Genomic DNA, 19,137 nt, shown 5'->3' with positions numbered 1-19,137 from the left:
TTCATGCTGACTTGGTCTCGAGGGATTCATGGTAACAACATATTGCAGTTTAGTAAATAAAAAATGGAAAAATAGAAGCAAGTTTTAAAAATGAAATTATTTTTCTTAACTTTCTTTCTGTTAATTAATTGTTTATTCAGAGGGGCAATATTTCAGTTTCAGTTGTTTCCTGCTCTGCTTGTCTGCATTTTTACGCATGATCCTTCCCGCACTTCAGGAAAACAGTCAAAGCCCTTAGACACATGAAATTTAAGGACCATGCTGAAATTCTTGTTTTGCAGTATTATGTCTGAGTCACCTCCTGTTCATGGTCAGCTCTTTGTTAAATCCTATACCATGTGCTAGCCAGTAACTTTAAAATGTAATGGTAGAATGGAATAAACAAGTAGCTGTATAACTCATGACCTAATGTAATGCTACATGTTCTACGTCTATACTGACTTGGTCTCAAAGAGCTTGTGTTAACAGAAAAATAGAAGGAAAATAGGAGGGAATGAGCTAATGTGTGGATTGATAAACCACTGCTGTGTGTGTGTGTGTGTGTGTGTGTGTGTGTGTGTGTGTGTGTGTGTGTCATGTGCGCATGTTAGAACACATCCTTGTTACAAGGCATTGTTGAGAGGCTCTGCTCTTTTTTATTTTTTAAATAAGCTTCCAGTGTTTCATACAGCATCAATGGAGGGGGAGAGAGAAAGAGAGAGTAAGAGAAGGAGAGAGAGAGAGAGAGAGAGAGAGAGAGAGAGGCAGGCACAGAGAGATGGAGTGAGACAGAGTGTGGTTGTGCTCATATAAATCTTTCTGTTCTTCTTGTTTGTGTAGGACCAGCCACAGAGTGAAACTAAGTGTGAAGATGTTCCGAAACTGCTGGCACTGTGGATAACTTGGCAGGTGAGTGAGACTATGAAAGATACTTAAGAGCATATTCAACTGATGTGATGACAGGCTTTATTTTATTTTGTGACAGACATTATGGAGCTTGTTCTGCCTGCCATGAGGATTAACTCACTATTAGCTTTCATATATTTGCTTTCAGTTATCAGTTATCTGGTTTGCATATTGAATGACTTGCCTGGATTCATCATATGTACTTTACTCATATGGTACTCAGTATATTATAGCAACATATGCAATTTGACAGAGCTCTTTTATGATTAAGTGGTTAAACAGTTGAAGCTTACTAAGTACATTGCAAAAGATATTTCATAAACGCTTCAAAATGTAAAATAATCTATTTTGAAAAAATTATAGAAGTCTCATAAATGAAGATATTAATAGAAAAAGAGGAAGACTAAATTATAAAATATATAGTTCCAACGTGCAGCACTGATTACTGCATATCCAGAGCATAATTATCAACAATCATGTGTCACAACAGGCTGTATGTTGAAAATGATTTGATACTGCCGTGGTAATTGTACTTTTGGATCAAAGGTATGCAAGACCACATTCAATCAAACAGAATACACAATTACTCACTGTCAGTATTTGCATAACAGCTTTATTACATGCATTAGTAAATGAGTAATTTTTACATATAATATTCTAATACATCTGTGGTGTAAACATTTAGTTTTGTTTATCCTGTTGCTTTTCTGGACAGATAGTTATCCAGGTCTTTCTAATTACATGCATGAACAGCACCAGTCAGAAGAATAAGCACCGTTTGTCTTGATAATAGCTTTGCACACTTAGGCTGTTCTTGGGACCAGTTTTATGTAGTTGTGACTATTAGTACCTTTTTCCTGCATACACTCAGCATCTGTTGGCTGAGGACTTAAACTTATACATGAAAACTAATTGTTATGGGGCCCTTCAACAAAGTATCCTTGCTTTACACTAATGAGAATGATGGAAATTCAACAATGATATTCTCTTAAAATAATCTGGTGTTGATCGCACAGCCCATATACGCATAAGTCAAAACTGATGAAAGAGGCCAACAAACGCCTGCCATAATTAAGAAAAGCTATACTGCTTGGTACAGTAACTTTAGCTAAAAGACATTTACACTCAAAAGATTCCGTAAATTGTACAAAACTAAACAAAACCCAACCTTTTTATGCAATATGTGACTCCCCAGGAGGCAAAGATTGTATAAATAACAGATGGCCAACAGTGGAAGGCAGCTGAAAAGCTAGTAGTAATTGAGTCACCCAGCATTACTCTGTTCCTCAGAAGAGCTCTTGCATGTCATGCATATTGACATTTGATCAGCATAAATTGAATTAACTGAATCACTCTCAAGGTTTATTCATTTTTTTGACAGAACTTTGGGATAATTTGATGATGAATATGAATGAACATGATTCACTCACTCATGAGAGAGGGAGCTACCATAAGGCTAACCTGCGTCAGTAGGGGAGGAGTCTTGTTTTACTGGACAGTACATTTGTGAATAATAATCCCTGATGAGCAAAGAAAGGGACAGATTCATCACTGCTGTGAATCTTAACTGATATGGCTTCTGGACAAAGAAGAGGTTGGCATAAATCTCATAAGGAGTTGTACACCCAGGAGCCCAAGAATTCTCCATACACAAGAGTGTTGTGAAACCACAGTGTTAATACAAAAAAAATGTTTAAAACAGTTTTCTGTCCTCACCATTCATGTTTGGTGAAACAAGATTCTAACATAGTGAAACCATTTTCTAGAGATCACTTAACCTACAGATCACATAATAGGTCTAGTTAGTTTATCTCTGTCTATGTAATGTCAAATCCCATGGTTGACAATCAGTGAATGAACTGGATATAGGTGAGAGAAAAAAGCCATTGTATTTATGCAAGTCCACATACATAAATGGAGGATTAGCTCAAATTTTCTAGTAGCTACCACTTTTTTGCAGTTTTTAATTTTAGTATGCATATTTACCTTTGGGTTTCATGTTATAAAGCTGTAAGACAGGTGCCTCACTGGTAGCACTGAAGACCTTAAACTGTAATAACTTGCATTCAACTTGAACAGTACACAAAAAGCATTTATTCTTTTTGTGTGCAAAAACATTTTGCTTGTGGCTTTGACCATTAGAAGATTAATTGATAACCTAATTTGAAATCATGAAAGCATGAAAGACATCTTCTGGCACAAGGACTACCAATGCTAAATTGGAGGCATAAGCCTGGCAGAACACAGTGACACCTACATGCTGGGTGTAGTGAGTGTGATTATGCCTGGAGCTAAATTATCTGTTACTAATCCAGCAAATGTAGTGAAACATGAGAACAGTTAATCTCCACTAGGCATAGGGTGGTCAGGTGCCACCACTACTTCAAAATACTTACTTTAACACATAATATGTAGGTATGGAAATCTTGTATTATTTTTGATTTATTAGAGATTTTTATATAGTTCTTAACCTGCACCATTCTCTGGGGAGTCTGTAGTCTTTTTGTTACCAGAGTTATCAAAGTCAGATAGAGGATATTACAACAGAGAGTTAGTTATTACCATTCTCTACGCTTCACAAATCATCTCCATTGTATTTAATGTTAGCGACCCACAGTGCCCTTATAGGACAGCTGTTCCCTGCTCTATATGTGTGTGTGTGTTTGTGTGTGTGTGTTTGTGTGCGTGTGTCTGTGTGCGTGTGTCTGTGTGCGTGTGTGTGTGTGTGTGTTTGTGTGCGTGTGTCTGTGTGCGTGTGTGTGCATGTGTGTGTGTGTGTGTGTGTGTGTGTGTGTGTGTGTGTCCCCACATATTTGCTTGTGTGTAAGTGTAAGGAACTCAGCTGTGATGTCTGCAGCCCACCTGCATTTGCTGGGAGAAAGTGCTGACTGTGCAGCGTTCTTTATGAAGGCTGGATGGCTATGCTAGGGCATTAGGCTGTGGTGGGTGGACCCGCCTTGGCCAGGCCAGGAATGGATAAAAGGAATGGGGCAAATCCATGGCCAAGAGGATCAGTATAGCTACACTCCTATAACCATGGGGTTATACCTGGCCTCCTACACCCACTTGAGAACCTAAGAAGGGTAACCCATCAATTTGTCAATTTGTCAACAACACCCCCGCCCCCCCCCCCAACACATGGATTTATTCAAAATAAACACAAAGACATCACATCACATATACTATGATTTGTGTGCAGACACCATGTGTTTACTTACAAACACACACAAAGTAGTATATGATAAAGCTCTTGGAACATTGATCGTAAAAGTAAATGTGTAAGGAGATTGATCTAGACCGATAGCCATCTCCTGAGCAATGCCCTCACACCCACTTATCCCCTCTCCAGGCAGGTCTGATCGATAATGCGTCTGTGTGTCAGACATGCTCCTGCTTAATTACACAAATAAATCAAACCAGGTAGCAGCAATGCCACGCCTCTGACGACAAACGTGCCTTGTGCAGTTGGTGCACCTGTGTTGGTGTGTGCGCATGTGTTTGTGTGTGTATGTGTGTGTGTCTGTGCGTGTGTGTATGTGTGTGTGTGTATGTGTGTGTGTGTGTGTGTGTGTGTGCATGTACCATGTACCTATCTGTCTGTCTGTCTTTGGGACTGAGCAGGAAGGAAACAAGGAATGTAAGTATATGGTATATGGTATGCAGGTTTACATGATTATTGAGCCTGTGTGTGTGTGTGTGTGTGTGTGTGTGTGTGTGTGTGTGTGGGTGTGTGTGTGTGGGGGGGGGGTGTCTAGCCATCTAGCCTGTAGTCCAAATTGAGCTTTAGATGAGATGGCTGAGTCTGGAGAGGCCAATCGGAATTAGTATGCCTCATTTACCTGGAGCAGCCTACAGGCAGAATGCTCACCTCTATCTATCTATCTATCTATCTATCTATCTATCTATCTATCTATCTATCTATCTATCTATCTATCTATCTATCTATCTATCTATCTATCTATCTATCTATCTATCTATCTATCTATCTATCTATCTATCTATCTATCCTTGATATTTTATTCTTTTTCTTTCTTTCTTTCTTTTTTCTTCTACTGGCACTGTCCATGGAAGTAATCTGAGATCATTTTAGTGAAAGCATTGACCTGCAGACACACTGACTAGATACCCTCTTGCTTTTTGATGACGTTAAACGCCTGTTACTATTTAGATAATGATACCTAAATCGCCAAGCCAAGATCTTTCAGATAGACGAATGAACCACGAGGGGAAATGTGAAGACTTCCATGAAAGCTATTCACATCTGAATATAACTTTATAGCAGCAAGAGTTATTGGCAGACCAAAGAAGATGATAGAAAATCATCCCTTTAACATATTGTAATATCTGAAGCATTTTACACATACACTGGGTTTCAGGAAATGCATATAACTCATACTAGCATTCATAAAATCTTTATCTGCGTTATGTTTTAGCCCCAATTCATCAGATGGTTCTTTACCTGGAGCCATGTTTTGGAGAAAATTGCCTTACCATATATCTGTAAATGACCAATTTGTTATAGTTTTACTATAATTCTTCCCATCACATTTTCAAGTTTGAATGGAATGTTATGTACTTCATTTGACCAAAAGGCTATGTGTAATTAACATATGTTCTTAAAATTCTTAATGTTCTTAAAATATTGATTAGAATTTAAATATTAAATATATACTTTAGATGTTGTATTTCTGTCTTTCTCTTTCTATGTCTCTCTTTCTCCATCCCTCTTCCCTGGTCTACCCCATATATATTTATCATTTATTTTTAGATATATGCTATACATTCTTTTCAGATGACACATGTAACTAAAGATATTCTGCTTGTTTAAACAGGGGAGAAACTATGATTAGAAATGCAATATTCACTAAGAGCCACTGGTGTGTAATATTGCTCTGTACACTGAGGTTCTCGTCAAGGGTGTGCTTTTCCTCTGGAGCATATGGACATTGTGATACTCATAAAGTGGATTTTATTTATCCATCTACCTTTTTTCCCCTCACCATTTGTTGCTTTTCTGTTGCCAACGGGACGCTCAGGGGCCACTTAGCATGTAACATTAGAGAACTCACACTGAGAAAAATCCTTTCCTGGGATAACTGCTAATTTTTTTTTTCTTTTTTTGTGGTCAAAAGTCTGTCTGCCTCTTTCTGTCTTGCTTTCACTCATTTTTTCTCTCCCTGTTCTGTCTCTCTCTCTCTCTGCACACAAACATACTCATTCCCTCTTTCCTTTCCTTCGCCTGTAGGAGTTCTGAGCCCTCACATCATACTATTCCTTTCTTTAAGCTCCTATGGAATTCATTGAGCAGCTAATCTTTTTTTTTATCTAGTGACTTTCTTACTAATTTCTTAAGTTCACAACACAACTCGCCATACAATGACAAACAGATAAATCACATACATCCATTCATGAATATTAGAAGAAGAAAAATAATCCATATCCTGTCTATTTAAGGTTTTAAGATCTTGAAAATGTTTTACTGTATAAAATGATTGTTATCCATTATTCCAGTAGACTACACCTTCAGGCTTACTCAAAACGTACTTCAGGTTTACTTAAAAAATACAGCCTTTTAGTTGATCCATGACAAATTGAAAAATTGACAATTGAAAATGGAAAAAAAATGTTTGGGGCTGAGATAATCAAGGCCATTTTGCTGCAATATATCTTAATCACGCATGCCTAGCAGTGATGTCTCCTCACAAGGGGTTGGCATGGCGACCAAGGACAGGAAGTAAAGTGATGCCAGCTGAAGAGTGGTCACTAAGGAAACAGATCAGATACTTTCTTTGGTCCATTGGTAAAGTGTGGGCTGATACAGCTAGGCCCTGTGGGGCAGAGGTTTGTAAAATATTTTGCATCTTAGGTTGGTGTGTATTTACAGATAAGATATGCCCAGACTGGATACTCTACAGGCAATGTACATCATACATACATTAATTACAGAATTGTAATACATAGCTAGACACCAGATGGCCACTCACTGCAGTGGTAATGGCTGTTGTACTGCAGTTTGTCAGATTTTTTTTTTTTCCAGGCCAACAAATACATGTTGTTTCTATTAATCACTTGTATAATATATTTATTTTTCTACAAGGAACAATAGGGTTTTATCATCAATGATAAAGGAACCTGGCAGATTTACAGTGGTATTTTAGATATGCATTATTATTTTGTAATGTTAGGAAGTTATACTGACCAATTATAAATGTAGCTAAAATACCTAAGAACAAAAAACCCTATTCAAAAGTGTTACACTTAAAAAAAAGATATTTATGAAATGAGCTGTTAAATGATTGTGTGATCATAGATTCCCCTACATTTGACAACAGTGCATCTAGGTGTCAATATGAAACAAAACACACTCTGCTAAGATCTTTAGTAATCCATTCAGTTGCACTTGTTATAGTTTGTATAGCCTGCAAAATTTTAATCTTCTAGCAAGTGATCTACTGGTGGCGGAGAGAGAGAGAGAGAGAGAGAGAGAGAGAGAGAGAGAGAGAGAGAGAGAGAGAGAGAGAGAGAGAGAGAGAGAGAGAGAGAGAGAGAGAGAGAGAGAGAGAGAGAGAGAGAGAGAGAGAAGTTATGCCTGTAGGCACTAAGGCTTCACATGTGGTAAAGCCTTCCTTAATAGGCATCTCTGCCATTTTATTTCCCCCTGGTTTCCCCTTAATTTCAGTACCATAAAAAGCCTTTTTTTTTTCTTTCTAGAAGCTGACCTCATACTCTTTAGCATCTCATTATGTCCATAGATCCTCTTATATAGCTCTAAACAGTCATATCTGCAGGTCTCTCTCTCTCCCTCTCTTTCTGTCTCTCTCCTCTCTCTAAGGCAGCTCAAAATACATTCATACCGATGTTCAAAAGATCCTACACAGATCAAAGATGAACCTATGATAAAATCACAAACTGAATACAGATTCAGGATAAGCTGAAAAGCTTTGTTCAATTTTATTCTCCTTCTACTTCTTCTGTTGCTACTACCAATACCCCTCTCTCTGTCTCTTTCCCAGAATGACATATTTGTAGGTTAAAGGAATAGAGACAGAGACAGCTTTTTTCTTTGTGAGACTGGATTGTAAGGTTAGACAGAAGCAACTCTATCATGCTCAATTCCATGCTGGACAGTGTCTCCCGGTCCCTGTCAGCGACTTATGTGACCCTGCTGGGTTGCAGGGGTAGGAACACTAGCCCATACTGTTCCTAAAAAAAATCTGTGTTTTGTTTCTATGCCTGTCTATTACTTCACCATAGTGCCTTGTTTTCTAGCTGACAGCCTTCTCACTTTGTTTCATGTCATGTTCAAATATGAGTTGTTGTTATTGTTGTTGTTTTGTTGTTTTTTTAGGACTGCTCTGCCATATCTTGCTATGCTACTGTTTTACACATGTAGCATGACTCCTACATGTTACATCTGCCCCTCATGCCTGTCACTATACTTCTGGACTGCAACTCCCAGAATCCCCCTGTTGAACTTGTCAGATCTGATCCCCTTGTCTATCAATTTCAGCTGCTCTCCATTTCCTCTCATTATGTTATGTATATAAGCTTTTCCTATGTGTCGGTCTTTATGTAGTCATACCTGAGTTCCATCTTGCATGTATAATTTTTCTCCCATTTGCTCTGTTTATGCCTACCATATGATCTTTTTCTGTTTCTGGTCTTCCTGTTTTGTTTTGTTTTTTTTCCTAGCTCTTGCTTGTTACTGTTTGCCTGGTTTATTGTCTATCTGTTGCCAACCCTTGCCTGTACTGGATATTGCTTTTGGATTGCCCTCTGGTTTTGTCTGCCTGGCTTTGATTAAACTTTTTTATATATTGTATGAACTTACTCGACTCCATTTTTGAAACCCAGCCTGACAGTACTCACATATTTTAGACTGTCTCTTAGACCTCCTCTGTGATAAGCAAAGACCTGTACTGTACTGTGTGCATGTATGGTAGGGGAGGTGCACCATAGTACTCTTCACATGTTGTTGTATGTCTTAATGAGAGCTCTGTTTCTAAAATACACTCTCCAGACACTTAAAAAAACCTTGGACCTAAGGGTTGCTACTGGCTGGATATTGTGCAGCACCACTGACACATGTCCAAACACCTGCAACCCCATCTTAACACCCACGACTGTGCCACTACCAGTTTTAATGATCTGTGGTACTCTGGACAAAATCTGGTCAAAATGGGCCATGGGCTACAGAGTGGCAGACGATCGTCTATGCCAACACATGGGTGATCTAGATAGTGCCTGTGTATTTATAAAATGCACCTGTGAGATAGAAAGGTGTCCAGTGTGTGTAGGTGTTTGTAGGTAGGGTGGGTAGGTGGCTGTTTAAAGTAGGTGTACTGTGCATAAATCCATCATAAGGACCATAAACCTTATTTTCAAGGGTTTTGTTTTTTATAATGGGATAATGCAATATATATGAATGGAAGACTCAAAACACAATCTCTATATTGGTTAGAAACAGATCTCATTCTACACTACATGTGCTATTGTGTTCTTGGCAGATAAATTAAGCACCAACTGTGTGACAAGCATGATATCAGTTGATATTGACTTTCTTATTCTGAAAATGCACCAAAAGCTTCTCCTTGTAGTTTAGTTTTCTTTCCTGGTGGCAAACAGCATTTGTGCTGCAACTGTGTGTACCTCCCTGGAAGGTCTTCCCTCCTCTCTCTCACTCTTCACACTTTTACTTTGGCTGGAGGCACATCTCACGTGCTGTATGACACACCTGACCAGCAGTACATATAGAAGCTGTGCTGCTGCAGCAGGTGGCCTAGTGCATGAAGAAACCCTTTCCTATTAATTCTGCTCTGTGAGCCTCCATATTTTAGACCCTGCTTTGAAACCAATTGCTAGTCCATGAAGCTAAGGGCCAAGCCGTTATGGTTTATAGATGCTGTCCAGCAAATTCATGAATTTTGCACCAGCAGCCTGGGGTGCAAGATAAAGTTTGCAGGGCAAATCCGAACCTGGCTCTTTTTTTTCTCCAAATCTTCTAAAAATCCTAAAAACCCTGCTGGCCCAGAGTAGAAGGCCTGGATCTCACACCTGCTTTAGGCCCTGGATGCTGTATCCAGCAAAGACAGCACCGGCAGCCATTTCTCCCAGCTGGAGCTTACCATTGCTACCATTTTTGTCTGAATCATCAAGATAATTGGCATCTGTGGCCCTGCTGACATCTGCCTGTGCACTGCCAAATGTCTCTGTAACCTGTGTCTCCCACAGTGGATGAATCAGGACACCATAATAAAAGTAGGCTTTTTGTCATTCCTCTGCACAGTTTTGATCAGAGATATCCAGGATCTATGTGTCATTTATGGGGACATGTAGCCAGATTTTCCTCTCAATGGTTTTATCATTCACTTCTTTTTGGGAGCAAAAATGAACATCGTCAGCTTATTATTAAATGTTGACATCATCAAATAAAATCAGCAACATTCAGAAGTTCATAGAAATGCACTAGAATTATGTCATCTGTTCCACTTAAAAGCAAATATTTAACTATTGTAAAGGCATTTCAAGGTAATGAAGAAAATACACAGAATATTTTAAGACAAAACTTATCAACCTGATAAATCATCATTACTGAAAAATAAATAAATCTTGAAAAAAGGTCCCTCAACTTGAGGAGCATGGAAATTGTTTATATTGAAACTGTCAAGGAGCAGGTAATTCAATGCAAAATGGTGAACATAAGTGCACATGCTCTTCTGCATATGTAGTCTAGCCAAGTAGAAGTCTTGGAAATAATAATATTATAATATTATTTAATTTTCATTAATAAAACAACCAACAACCACTTATTACAAACACACTGCAGCTGTCCAGTGTTGAGCTGTTGCCATGCATAGTCTGTTTTACCCATCCTCACAGGGCCATTATTGGCTAGATATTTATAAGATAAAATAAGATGCACTTTATTGATCCCCAGAGGGAAATTCACTAAATTATGGGTAGCGAACCACTTAGCAGTGACTGACTCTTTTAAAATATTGCCAAGTTGTGTTTGATAAGAGGCCAGTGAGTAGAGGCACAAAATGGCTGGTGGGTCTATTTAGTCCAGTTCATCTGAAACTTTGGAACATTCGAAATGCAGGATGTAAAAGAAAAAAAAAAAGATCATAGTTACAAAGTATGTACAATTTTAATTTTTTTTTACCTGTGTGCAATGCTTTATTGAGGCTTTTGCTATGTTGTATTGCCTTTTATGATAGTGGAAAGTGTTGTTCAGATTGAATTTAGAGCCCATTATTCATATTATTCAAGCCCTGCTGTGAACTGACATGCAAGAAGGCACATGTGTTCCTCTATTAATGCTGGCTGTTGAAGGATCCACCTTCGTGTTATTCACTCTGTTGGGATCGTACCTTCTGATGCCTTGATTCTTTTTTTCTTGGCCAAACAAGCTTCTGCCAGCACACTATTTTTTACAGAGATTAAAGTTGAAAATTTATTCATAATCATGTTTTTTTAATCATTTTTTAACCTTTTTCCCTCACCTCTGCTAAATCCAATTTTGTCAGCCTCATTGTTTGAGATGCCAAGAGATTTCTACAGAAAGCCAATTTTGTACTCCTCTCTGTTCAGTTTAGTTGTGTATTTTGGAAACAATATTAATTTGTACAAATGTAAAATTAAAACAAGGAAATAAATATTTTAAAAATGTATTCATATTATTAGAATTAGTACTAGTAGTATTATTAGTATTGAGTATTGTTTATTATTATTATTATTATTATTATTATTATTATTATTATTATTATTATGTTTGAAAATAGGTTCTTGATTGCTTTAATATCAATTACAACTTAATTGTTTTAATTAAATCTCATTCTATTTGTAGTCGGTGGTTTTCTACAAGGCCTAATTATAAACAATTAACAGCTATATAACATAATGTGTTTTTCAGTCTTATGTGTGATCCCTGTCAACAATCCTGTGGTCTGTTGTATAGAAACACATGTCTTCTAACCCTCAGGCTCTCTGAGTTTTTAAGGGAACCCATTTTCCAATTACAGGATAATCATCTGATTACTCTGTGGTTACTTTAACAAAGTGGCACTCAACTGGCAAGGAAGAAGGTGCTGTTCGCTTACAGCACTGATAGGCACCAACAGCTGAGCTCTCACTCTATAGAACAAATGTACTAGTATTGCATTAAGCATGGCTTCCCTAGCAGTCTTAAGCATAAAGCATTGCAGCCCAAACCTAGTCATAATCTAATATCCTATACTTCCATATACACAGAGATGCTTGCTAATACAAATGTATTTGTCTGTATACATTTACTCAACTTATTGGCTGAAAAACAGGGAGAGTAAATGGACTGATATTGTTTATGTATTTCATTCTCTTTCCTTCTCACTTACACTTTTTTTCTCTCTCTCACACTCACACACACACACACACACACACACACACACACACACACACACACACACACACACACACACACACCTAGCAGTGCACTAGGAAGAACAGTGCACACTCTCGATTGACAATTACACATATACAGAGCCAGGGGAGTCAGCAGAATGTGGAGCAGCAGGATACCAACCATGGCCCATTCTGAGTCCCTACCACACACGCTGCCCCGCATGCACCCATGCTGCTGTGCTCTATTCCCAATTCAGTCACATTCGTGCCTCTGAGCACCTCTAAGAGTTGCAATCAGATCTCTCTGGATATGTTAGCTCGATTGAAGGACTGTGACGTGGCAAGTTCCAGAGTTATTTATGAGCCCCCCAGTCTGCGAAAATAAATCAAACCCCACTAGCTGACATGCTGGCCGGTACCTCTCTGCCAGGGGAGAAGAGGAAAGCAGGACTAACTGTTAAGCTTCTGCTTTGTGTGAATAATACGGAAAGTGGTGTGGGAAAACAGCGCACATGAAATGCCGCTGGATAAAAACCACACTGCTAAGGTCAGGTCAACCATGCAGCATGTCCATGGGGAATTTTATATTTTGAGATGTTTTGAGATTTACTGGGTTCATGCTCTTAGAGAGTGCATAAACTGCGATGGAGGATATCTGTGTGTGTCTGTATGTGCGCACGCTGCACATCTTTGTGTGCTGGTCCTTATGTATGTGTGCATTTTATATTTAGTGTGTTTCAATAATTAAAACATCCTGTCAAATACCTGTTACTACAGTATGCAATATTATGCAATATTTTTACTTGCAGATTTTGCAATCTTTTTCTCACTTATCTCAATACCACGTCCACTTCTTCAAAACTCTTCACACGGTGTGCTTTTGAAAAATGCACCTTAAGCGCATCAGTTGATCTTCAACCAGCAAAACACTTCATAATTCATTTAAAAGTGACTCATGATGCCATAACTATAACATATGCTTTCACCCACAAGACTGCTTTTTCATGTCAATGTACAATGAACTTCAGAATACAAACAACATTTTAAAATACATATACTATGTGTTTATCTTTCCTCTATTTTTGCATCCATGAATATTTCAAATTAGCTAAAGAAACTTTGGGTATATCTCTCACTATAGATGTCATGACTGAGTGTATTAAATTTACAATAAACTGTAAAAGAATGATTGTTTTATTGTATCTGAAACCCAGAATAACAATATTTACTGTATAATCTAAAACAATATATGATAGAGAAAGAAATCACAAAAGCCACAGTATTCCTCAGGGAGTTTACTGTATTTTGCCATTTGTGCTCACAGTGCAATGTACAATCAATAACAGTACTGTAATTCACACATATTTGTCTGCCTCTCCGTATCATAAGTGTACCGTTGGCCTGGTCCATCCATCCTGTCCACTGCATTAGGCCATAGATTTTCATCAACATCACACAGAATATATGGAAACAGCACCAAAAAAAAAAAAAAAACACCTGGGTAAGTTGATACACTGGAGCAAAATCTCCTCAGTGAAAGCTACATCTATACATTTACATTTCAATGCAAGTATGACCACTTTTGTATTGACAAGGCTGAAAAAAAGAATCCAAATAAACTATACATTTCTGCAAAAATTAGTGTAATCTGTCTTAAGGTGTATATTTTCATTTGTTTGTCAAAATGCAATATATTTTCATTGACAGTGAACAAACTTTTGTTGAGTTTTGAACTGAATGTTAACTGAGTATCGAAATGCCTGCAACCTTTATTGTAGCTGTACAGATTTTTGCTAATGGTGAATGCTGACAAAGTTATTCATGATTTTTGGAAGAAGTCGTGATTCAATGCCTTTTGTATCAAAGCAATGCAAAAGTATAGACAGTTTAGTTCACATAGCCTATTGATATGATGAATGTGTTAAGTGTTTTGAAAATGTGGGCATGCTATTGAGACCAGCGTGGAAACTCTTGTAAAAAACAAATTTATTACTTTTTAATATTTTCCTAAATGATCATTATGCACATAGAAGAGTATATCTGTAGTACACTGCATTATAATATAAACATGATAAACATCAAAACTAAGAGTATTCTTTATAAGCAACCCATACATGGGATGGTTTTAAACTCTAACCTACTTCCCTCTCATTTTCTCCTAGCTTGCCCATTACAACACACCCCTAAGAGTGGACCACCAGCTTACGAATTATGAATGTTGTGCAAGATGACCTTCTCCCCACAGCAGCAGATGATGAGAGGTCCTAGGTGGAATCGAGCCTTGTCCGACCCATTGTTTGTGCTGTTGCTGGCCTTGCACCTTCTAGTGGTGGCTGGCTTGGTTAGAGCTCAGACCTGCCCATCTGTCTGTTCTTGTAGTAATCAGTTCAGTAAAGTCATCTGCACACGCCGTGGCCTGCGAGACGTGCCGGATGGCATCTCCACGAACACCCGCTACCTGAACCTCCAAGAGAACCTAATCCAGGTGATCAAGGTGGACAGCTTCAAGCATCTACGGCACCTGGAAATTCTGCAGCTCAGCAAGAACCACATCCGTAGCATTGAGATTGGAGCCTTTAATGGGCTGGCCAGTCTAAACACACTGGAACTCTTTGATAACAGGTTAACTACAATCCCAAATGGAGCTTTTGAATATCTTTCAAAGTTAAAGGAGTTATGGCTAAGAAACAATCCCATTGAGAGCATACCATCTTATGCCTTCAACCGAGTGCCCTCATTGCGAAGACTGGACTTGGGTGAGCTGAAAAGGCTTTCATATATTTCTGAAGGTGCTTTTGAAGGCTTGAGCAACTTGCGCTACCTGAACCTTGGTATGTGCAACCTGAAAGAGATCCCAAACCTCATCCCTCTGGTACGTTTGGATGAGCTGGAGATGTCAGGAAATCAGATCTCAATTATCCGACCAGGGTCTTTCAAAGGCCTCGTTCATTTACAGAAACTGTGGATGATGCATTCTCAGATCCAGACAATTGAGAGAAATGCTTTTGATGATCTTCAGTCACTTGTGGAGCTGAATCTGGCTCACAATAACCTTACTCTGCTCCCTCATGACCTCTTTACACCACTGCACCACTTGGAGAGGGTGCACTTGCATCACAACCCATGGAACTGCAACTGTGACATCCTTTGGCTCAGCTGGTGGCTAAAAGAAATGGTACCAGCCAACACCAGTTGCTGTGCTCGTTGCAGTACCCCTACCAACCATAAGGGGCGATACATTGGTGAGCTGGATCAGAACTATTTTCACTGTTATGCACCTGTTATTGTAGAGCCCCCTGCTGATCTAAATGTGACGGAGGGCATGGCTGCAGAGCTGAAATGCCGGGCAAATTCACTGACTTCAGTAAGCTGGATTACACCCAATGGATCTATCATGACACATGGAGCATACAAAGTGCGCATTTCTGTCCTTAATGATGGGACATTGAACTTTACAAATGTCACAATGCAGGACACAGGGACATATACATGTATGGTTAGCAACTCAGCAGGCAATACCACAGCCTCTGCTACACTAAATGTATCCTCAACAGAAAACAGCAGCTTCAGTTACTTTACCACAGTGACAGTGGAGACAATTGAGCCATCACATGATGAAGGACACACTGTCGTACAGCAAAAGGTGGGTCCTACTCCTTCTTCTGGGGTATGGGAGACAACTTCTGCCCCTTCACCCATCACAACCACCACAGCACGGATGCCACTTTCCACCAAGGTCACGGATAAAACCTATACTATCCCAGTTACAGCACTGGGTGATGGCTCCCTCAACACCCTGGATGAGGTGATGAAAACCACCAAGATCATCATTGGATGCTTTGTGGCCATTACTCTCATGGCAGCAGTTATGCTGATCATCTTCTACAAAATGCGCAAACAGCATCACCAGCAGAACCACCATGCACCAACACGAACCATCGAGATCATTAATGTGGATGAGGATTGTGTGACTGGTGGGCCAACAATGGAGGGTCACCTGACTCTACCACCTCTTGAGCATGAGCATCTTAACCACTACAACACCTACAAGACAGCATACAATCATGCCTCCACCATCAACTCCATACACAGCTCCGCACATGAACCTTTGCTTATTCGAGCCAGTTCAAAAGACAATGTACAAGAGACCCAGATCTGAACACTTTTTCATAATGGGAATTAAAAAGAGAAAAGAACTTTAACAAACTCTAAAGGAACACTATATGACATTTTGAATATTAAGAAGACGGCTCAATGAACTAAAGACATGGCAGAACTATGTGCAACAAATAAGCGAATGATGAAGGCTATTAAATGACATTGGGAACTAGGGTATGTTAATGGATTCAAAGTGTCTTTAATTAATAGAAGTTATTTATTTAAGAAAAAAAAACTATTGTGGTTTATTCAAGAAAAAAATGTATTCTGCAATTATTTTTTCAGCAATTCTTTCTCCATGATTATATATATATATATATATATATATATATATATATATATATATATATATATATATATATATATATATATATATATATATAATTTTATATATGAGGCTGGTTGGTTTACTAATATGCTTTGAAACTCTGTGTAAATCCTCAGAATATTTAATTCCATTCATTCAATGTAATGACTTGGTAAATCAGTCATGAGCCCCTCAATCCCATATTTTCCTCTAAGTTCTTACTTTTTTTAATTTTCACATCATCCATGCCATTTTTGAAAATGCTTTGCCACACCATATCTTTACTGACAAAATGTTAAATTTAATGGATTTTAATTTAGTGCTTGTTTAGAACTGGTCATGTTGGGGGTTGAATCCATTGGTTCATAATTAATAAAAATCTGATAATAACATTAAGCATGCCCTTCAAATACATTAGATGCAGGTATGTGGTTGGCTTTGCCAGCTTTGGGTTTTGGACATAGAGTATTAGAAATATGTTCTCATTTAAAATTGGCAAACTGTCAAGGTTTGGGGGTCTTTGAATCATATGTGATATAACTTAACACTTTATTTTGATAAAGTGCAGTTTTATGGATAATATTAACAAGATCCCAGTGTGCTTGTAGGAATTTAGTATTTTAAGGGCAAGACTCTGGCAACACGTGAACTAAATTGTATTGTATTGTATCAATAATGTTTTAGTTTTGAACTTTGCTTACATTTGCTAAACCTCTCCAGAATCTCTTAAATGATTTTTGGAGCACAATTAGTTCAACTTACCATTCCAGTGATGTCAGTGCTCACAACATTTTAACGGGACATTTGGATTGGAAAAACCTGCCTGCTCTTCAGCCAGCACATTGTGCCTATGCCATGCCAATAATGCCAGTCATGTTACAGGATGGGGTGGCGGGGCAGGATGTGTTGCAGCAGCCTTCAGCAGATGTGGAGGTTGCACCTGTGTCCCATCCATGGCACCATTTCCATTTTAATCAGTGTGTCATGGCGCTGGCCATGGACACAGCTTCACACAGATCCATCCTGGGAGCCCTTCAAAGCCTGAAGCATGAAAAAGGAGCTGTAAATACAGGAGCAATGCTAGTGCCCTTCAGATCCAAGGCTTCCAAAGATGCCCCAGGTGTCTCTTTATAGATTATGGGAACTGCCACTTCTTTTCCTCCATTTCCTCCAATTTCCCTCTTAGCTCAATTCATGCTGTCAAAAGCCTTAGACATTTAGGCCATTCCTATAAATCTTATGTTTAGATAAAATAAGCATTCAGTCTTTTTTTTTTAAATCACTATTTATTCTGGTAATTAATGAAAAAGGATGAAAATATAGCCAGCTACACATGCAGTTGTCGAGAAGTCTTTAACTAGGAAGGCATTCTCAACAATGCAGAGGGAACTTAAATAAATAAATAAATAAATACACAATAATAATAAAACCAATAATAATAATATGCTAAAATAGTCACCATAATAACCAGTGACCTTGACATGGAAGGCAATAGCTAATAGAGCACCCATGCTCATTCAGTGTCCTGACACTTTTAAATGTATTCAGAGTCAAATAGCACACACCGTCCCACATGAGTGCCACAAGGAGACTGATTTGAAGTTCACCCTTTGTCCTATGACTCTGCTTTTATCTCTTTTAAGTTCTTTCTATAGATCTCAATGGTCCATGAAACAGTTAAAAGCTAGATGCCATTTTACTACCTTAATCTGTCAGATTTATTATGAGCATCCTTAATACAATAATATAATGCAATTATCTGAAGCTTTGAATTTAGCATTGGAACATGAAGTGTAGTATTTATAAGATTGCAGGGCATAAAATTTAAAATCCCAGCTGGACAACTTGACTCAAAGTTGCATCTCACAGCAAAGATCTACAAGCTTTGATCATAGCTTTGATCAATCCTCAGAGAAAGAAAAGTGTTTGTAACACAAACATTTTGAGTAACACACACATGCCCTCTCCCCCCTCCACTCACACACACAGACACACACACACACACACACACACACACACACACACACACACACACACACACACACACACACACACACACAAACAATTATATACACACACACACACACACACACACACACACACACACACACAATTATACTCCTCATAGGCTTTGATATATCAAATCTATATAAACAAGCCCAGATAATGTCATGGTTTTAGTATACTATCAAGTATAGAAAGGCATTTTACACAAATAGACTTTTTTTTAATCTAAAGTGATTATTTTATAAACCTCATTTCATATCCAATGAAGCCAACCACATAAAGACTGATTCTGATGTAACAAGATCCTAATAATGCATTGAGTTCAGCACAGTGGTAAACCATGTTGAATGTTTTATAGACTTGTTTTTTGTGGACTGGGAGACTTAGATCAGTGTCTT

General features: G+C 38.3%; 1 protein-coding gene across 1 annotated transcript in view; it reads left to right on the top strand.

Annotated features, from left to right (window-relative positions):
* lrrc4ca (leucine rich repeat containing 4C, genome duplicate a) overlaps nt 1-16,708 on the top strand; it is a 50,095-nt gene extending 33,387 nt beyond the window's left edge. The window contains exons 2-3 of the mRNA XM_027023626.2: nt 820-888; nt 14,430-16,708. Coding sequence (XP_026879427.2) covers nt 14,483-16,426 — 1,944 coding nt within the window. The 5' untranslated portion in view covers nt 820-888; nt 14,430-14,482 and the 3' untranslated portion in view covers nt 16,427-16,708. The remainder of the gene's footprint in view (nt 1-819; nt 889-14,429) is intronic.
* The last annotated feature ends 2,429 nt before the right edge of the window (nt 16,709-19,137 follow it).

The sequence above is a fragment of the Electrophorus electricus genome, chromosome 2, assembly GCF_013358815.1.
Source record: "Electrophorus electricus isolate fEleEle1 chromosome 2, fEleEle1.pri, whole genome shotgun sequence".
Classification (NCBI taxonomy): domain Eukaryota; kingdom Metazoa; phylum Chordata; class Actinopteri; order Gymnotiformes; family Gymnotidae; genus Electrophorus; species Electrophorus electricus.
Note: the sequence above shows the minus strand (reverse complement) of the source record. Positions and strands in the feature narration are given on the sequence as shown.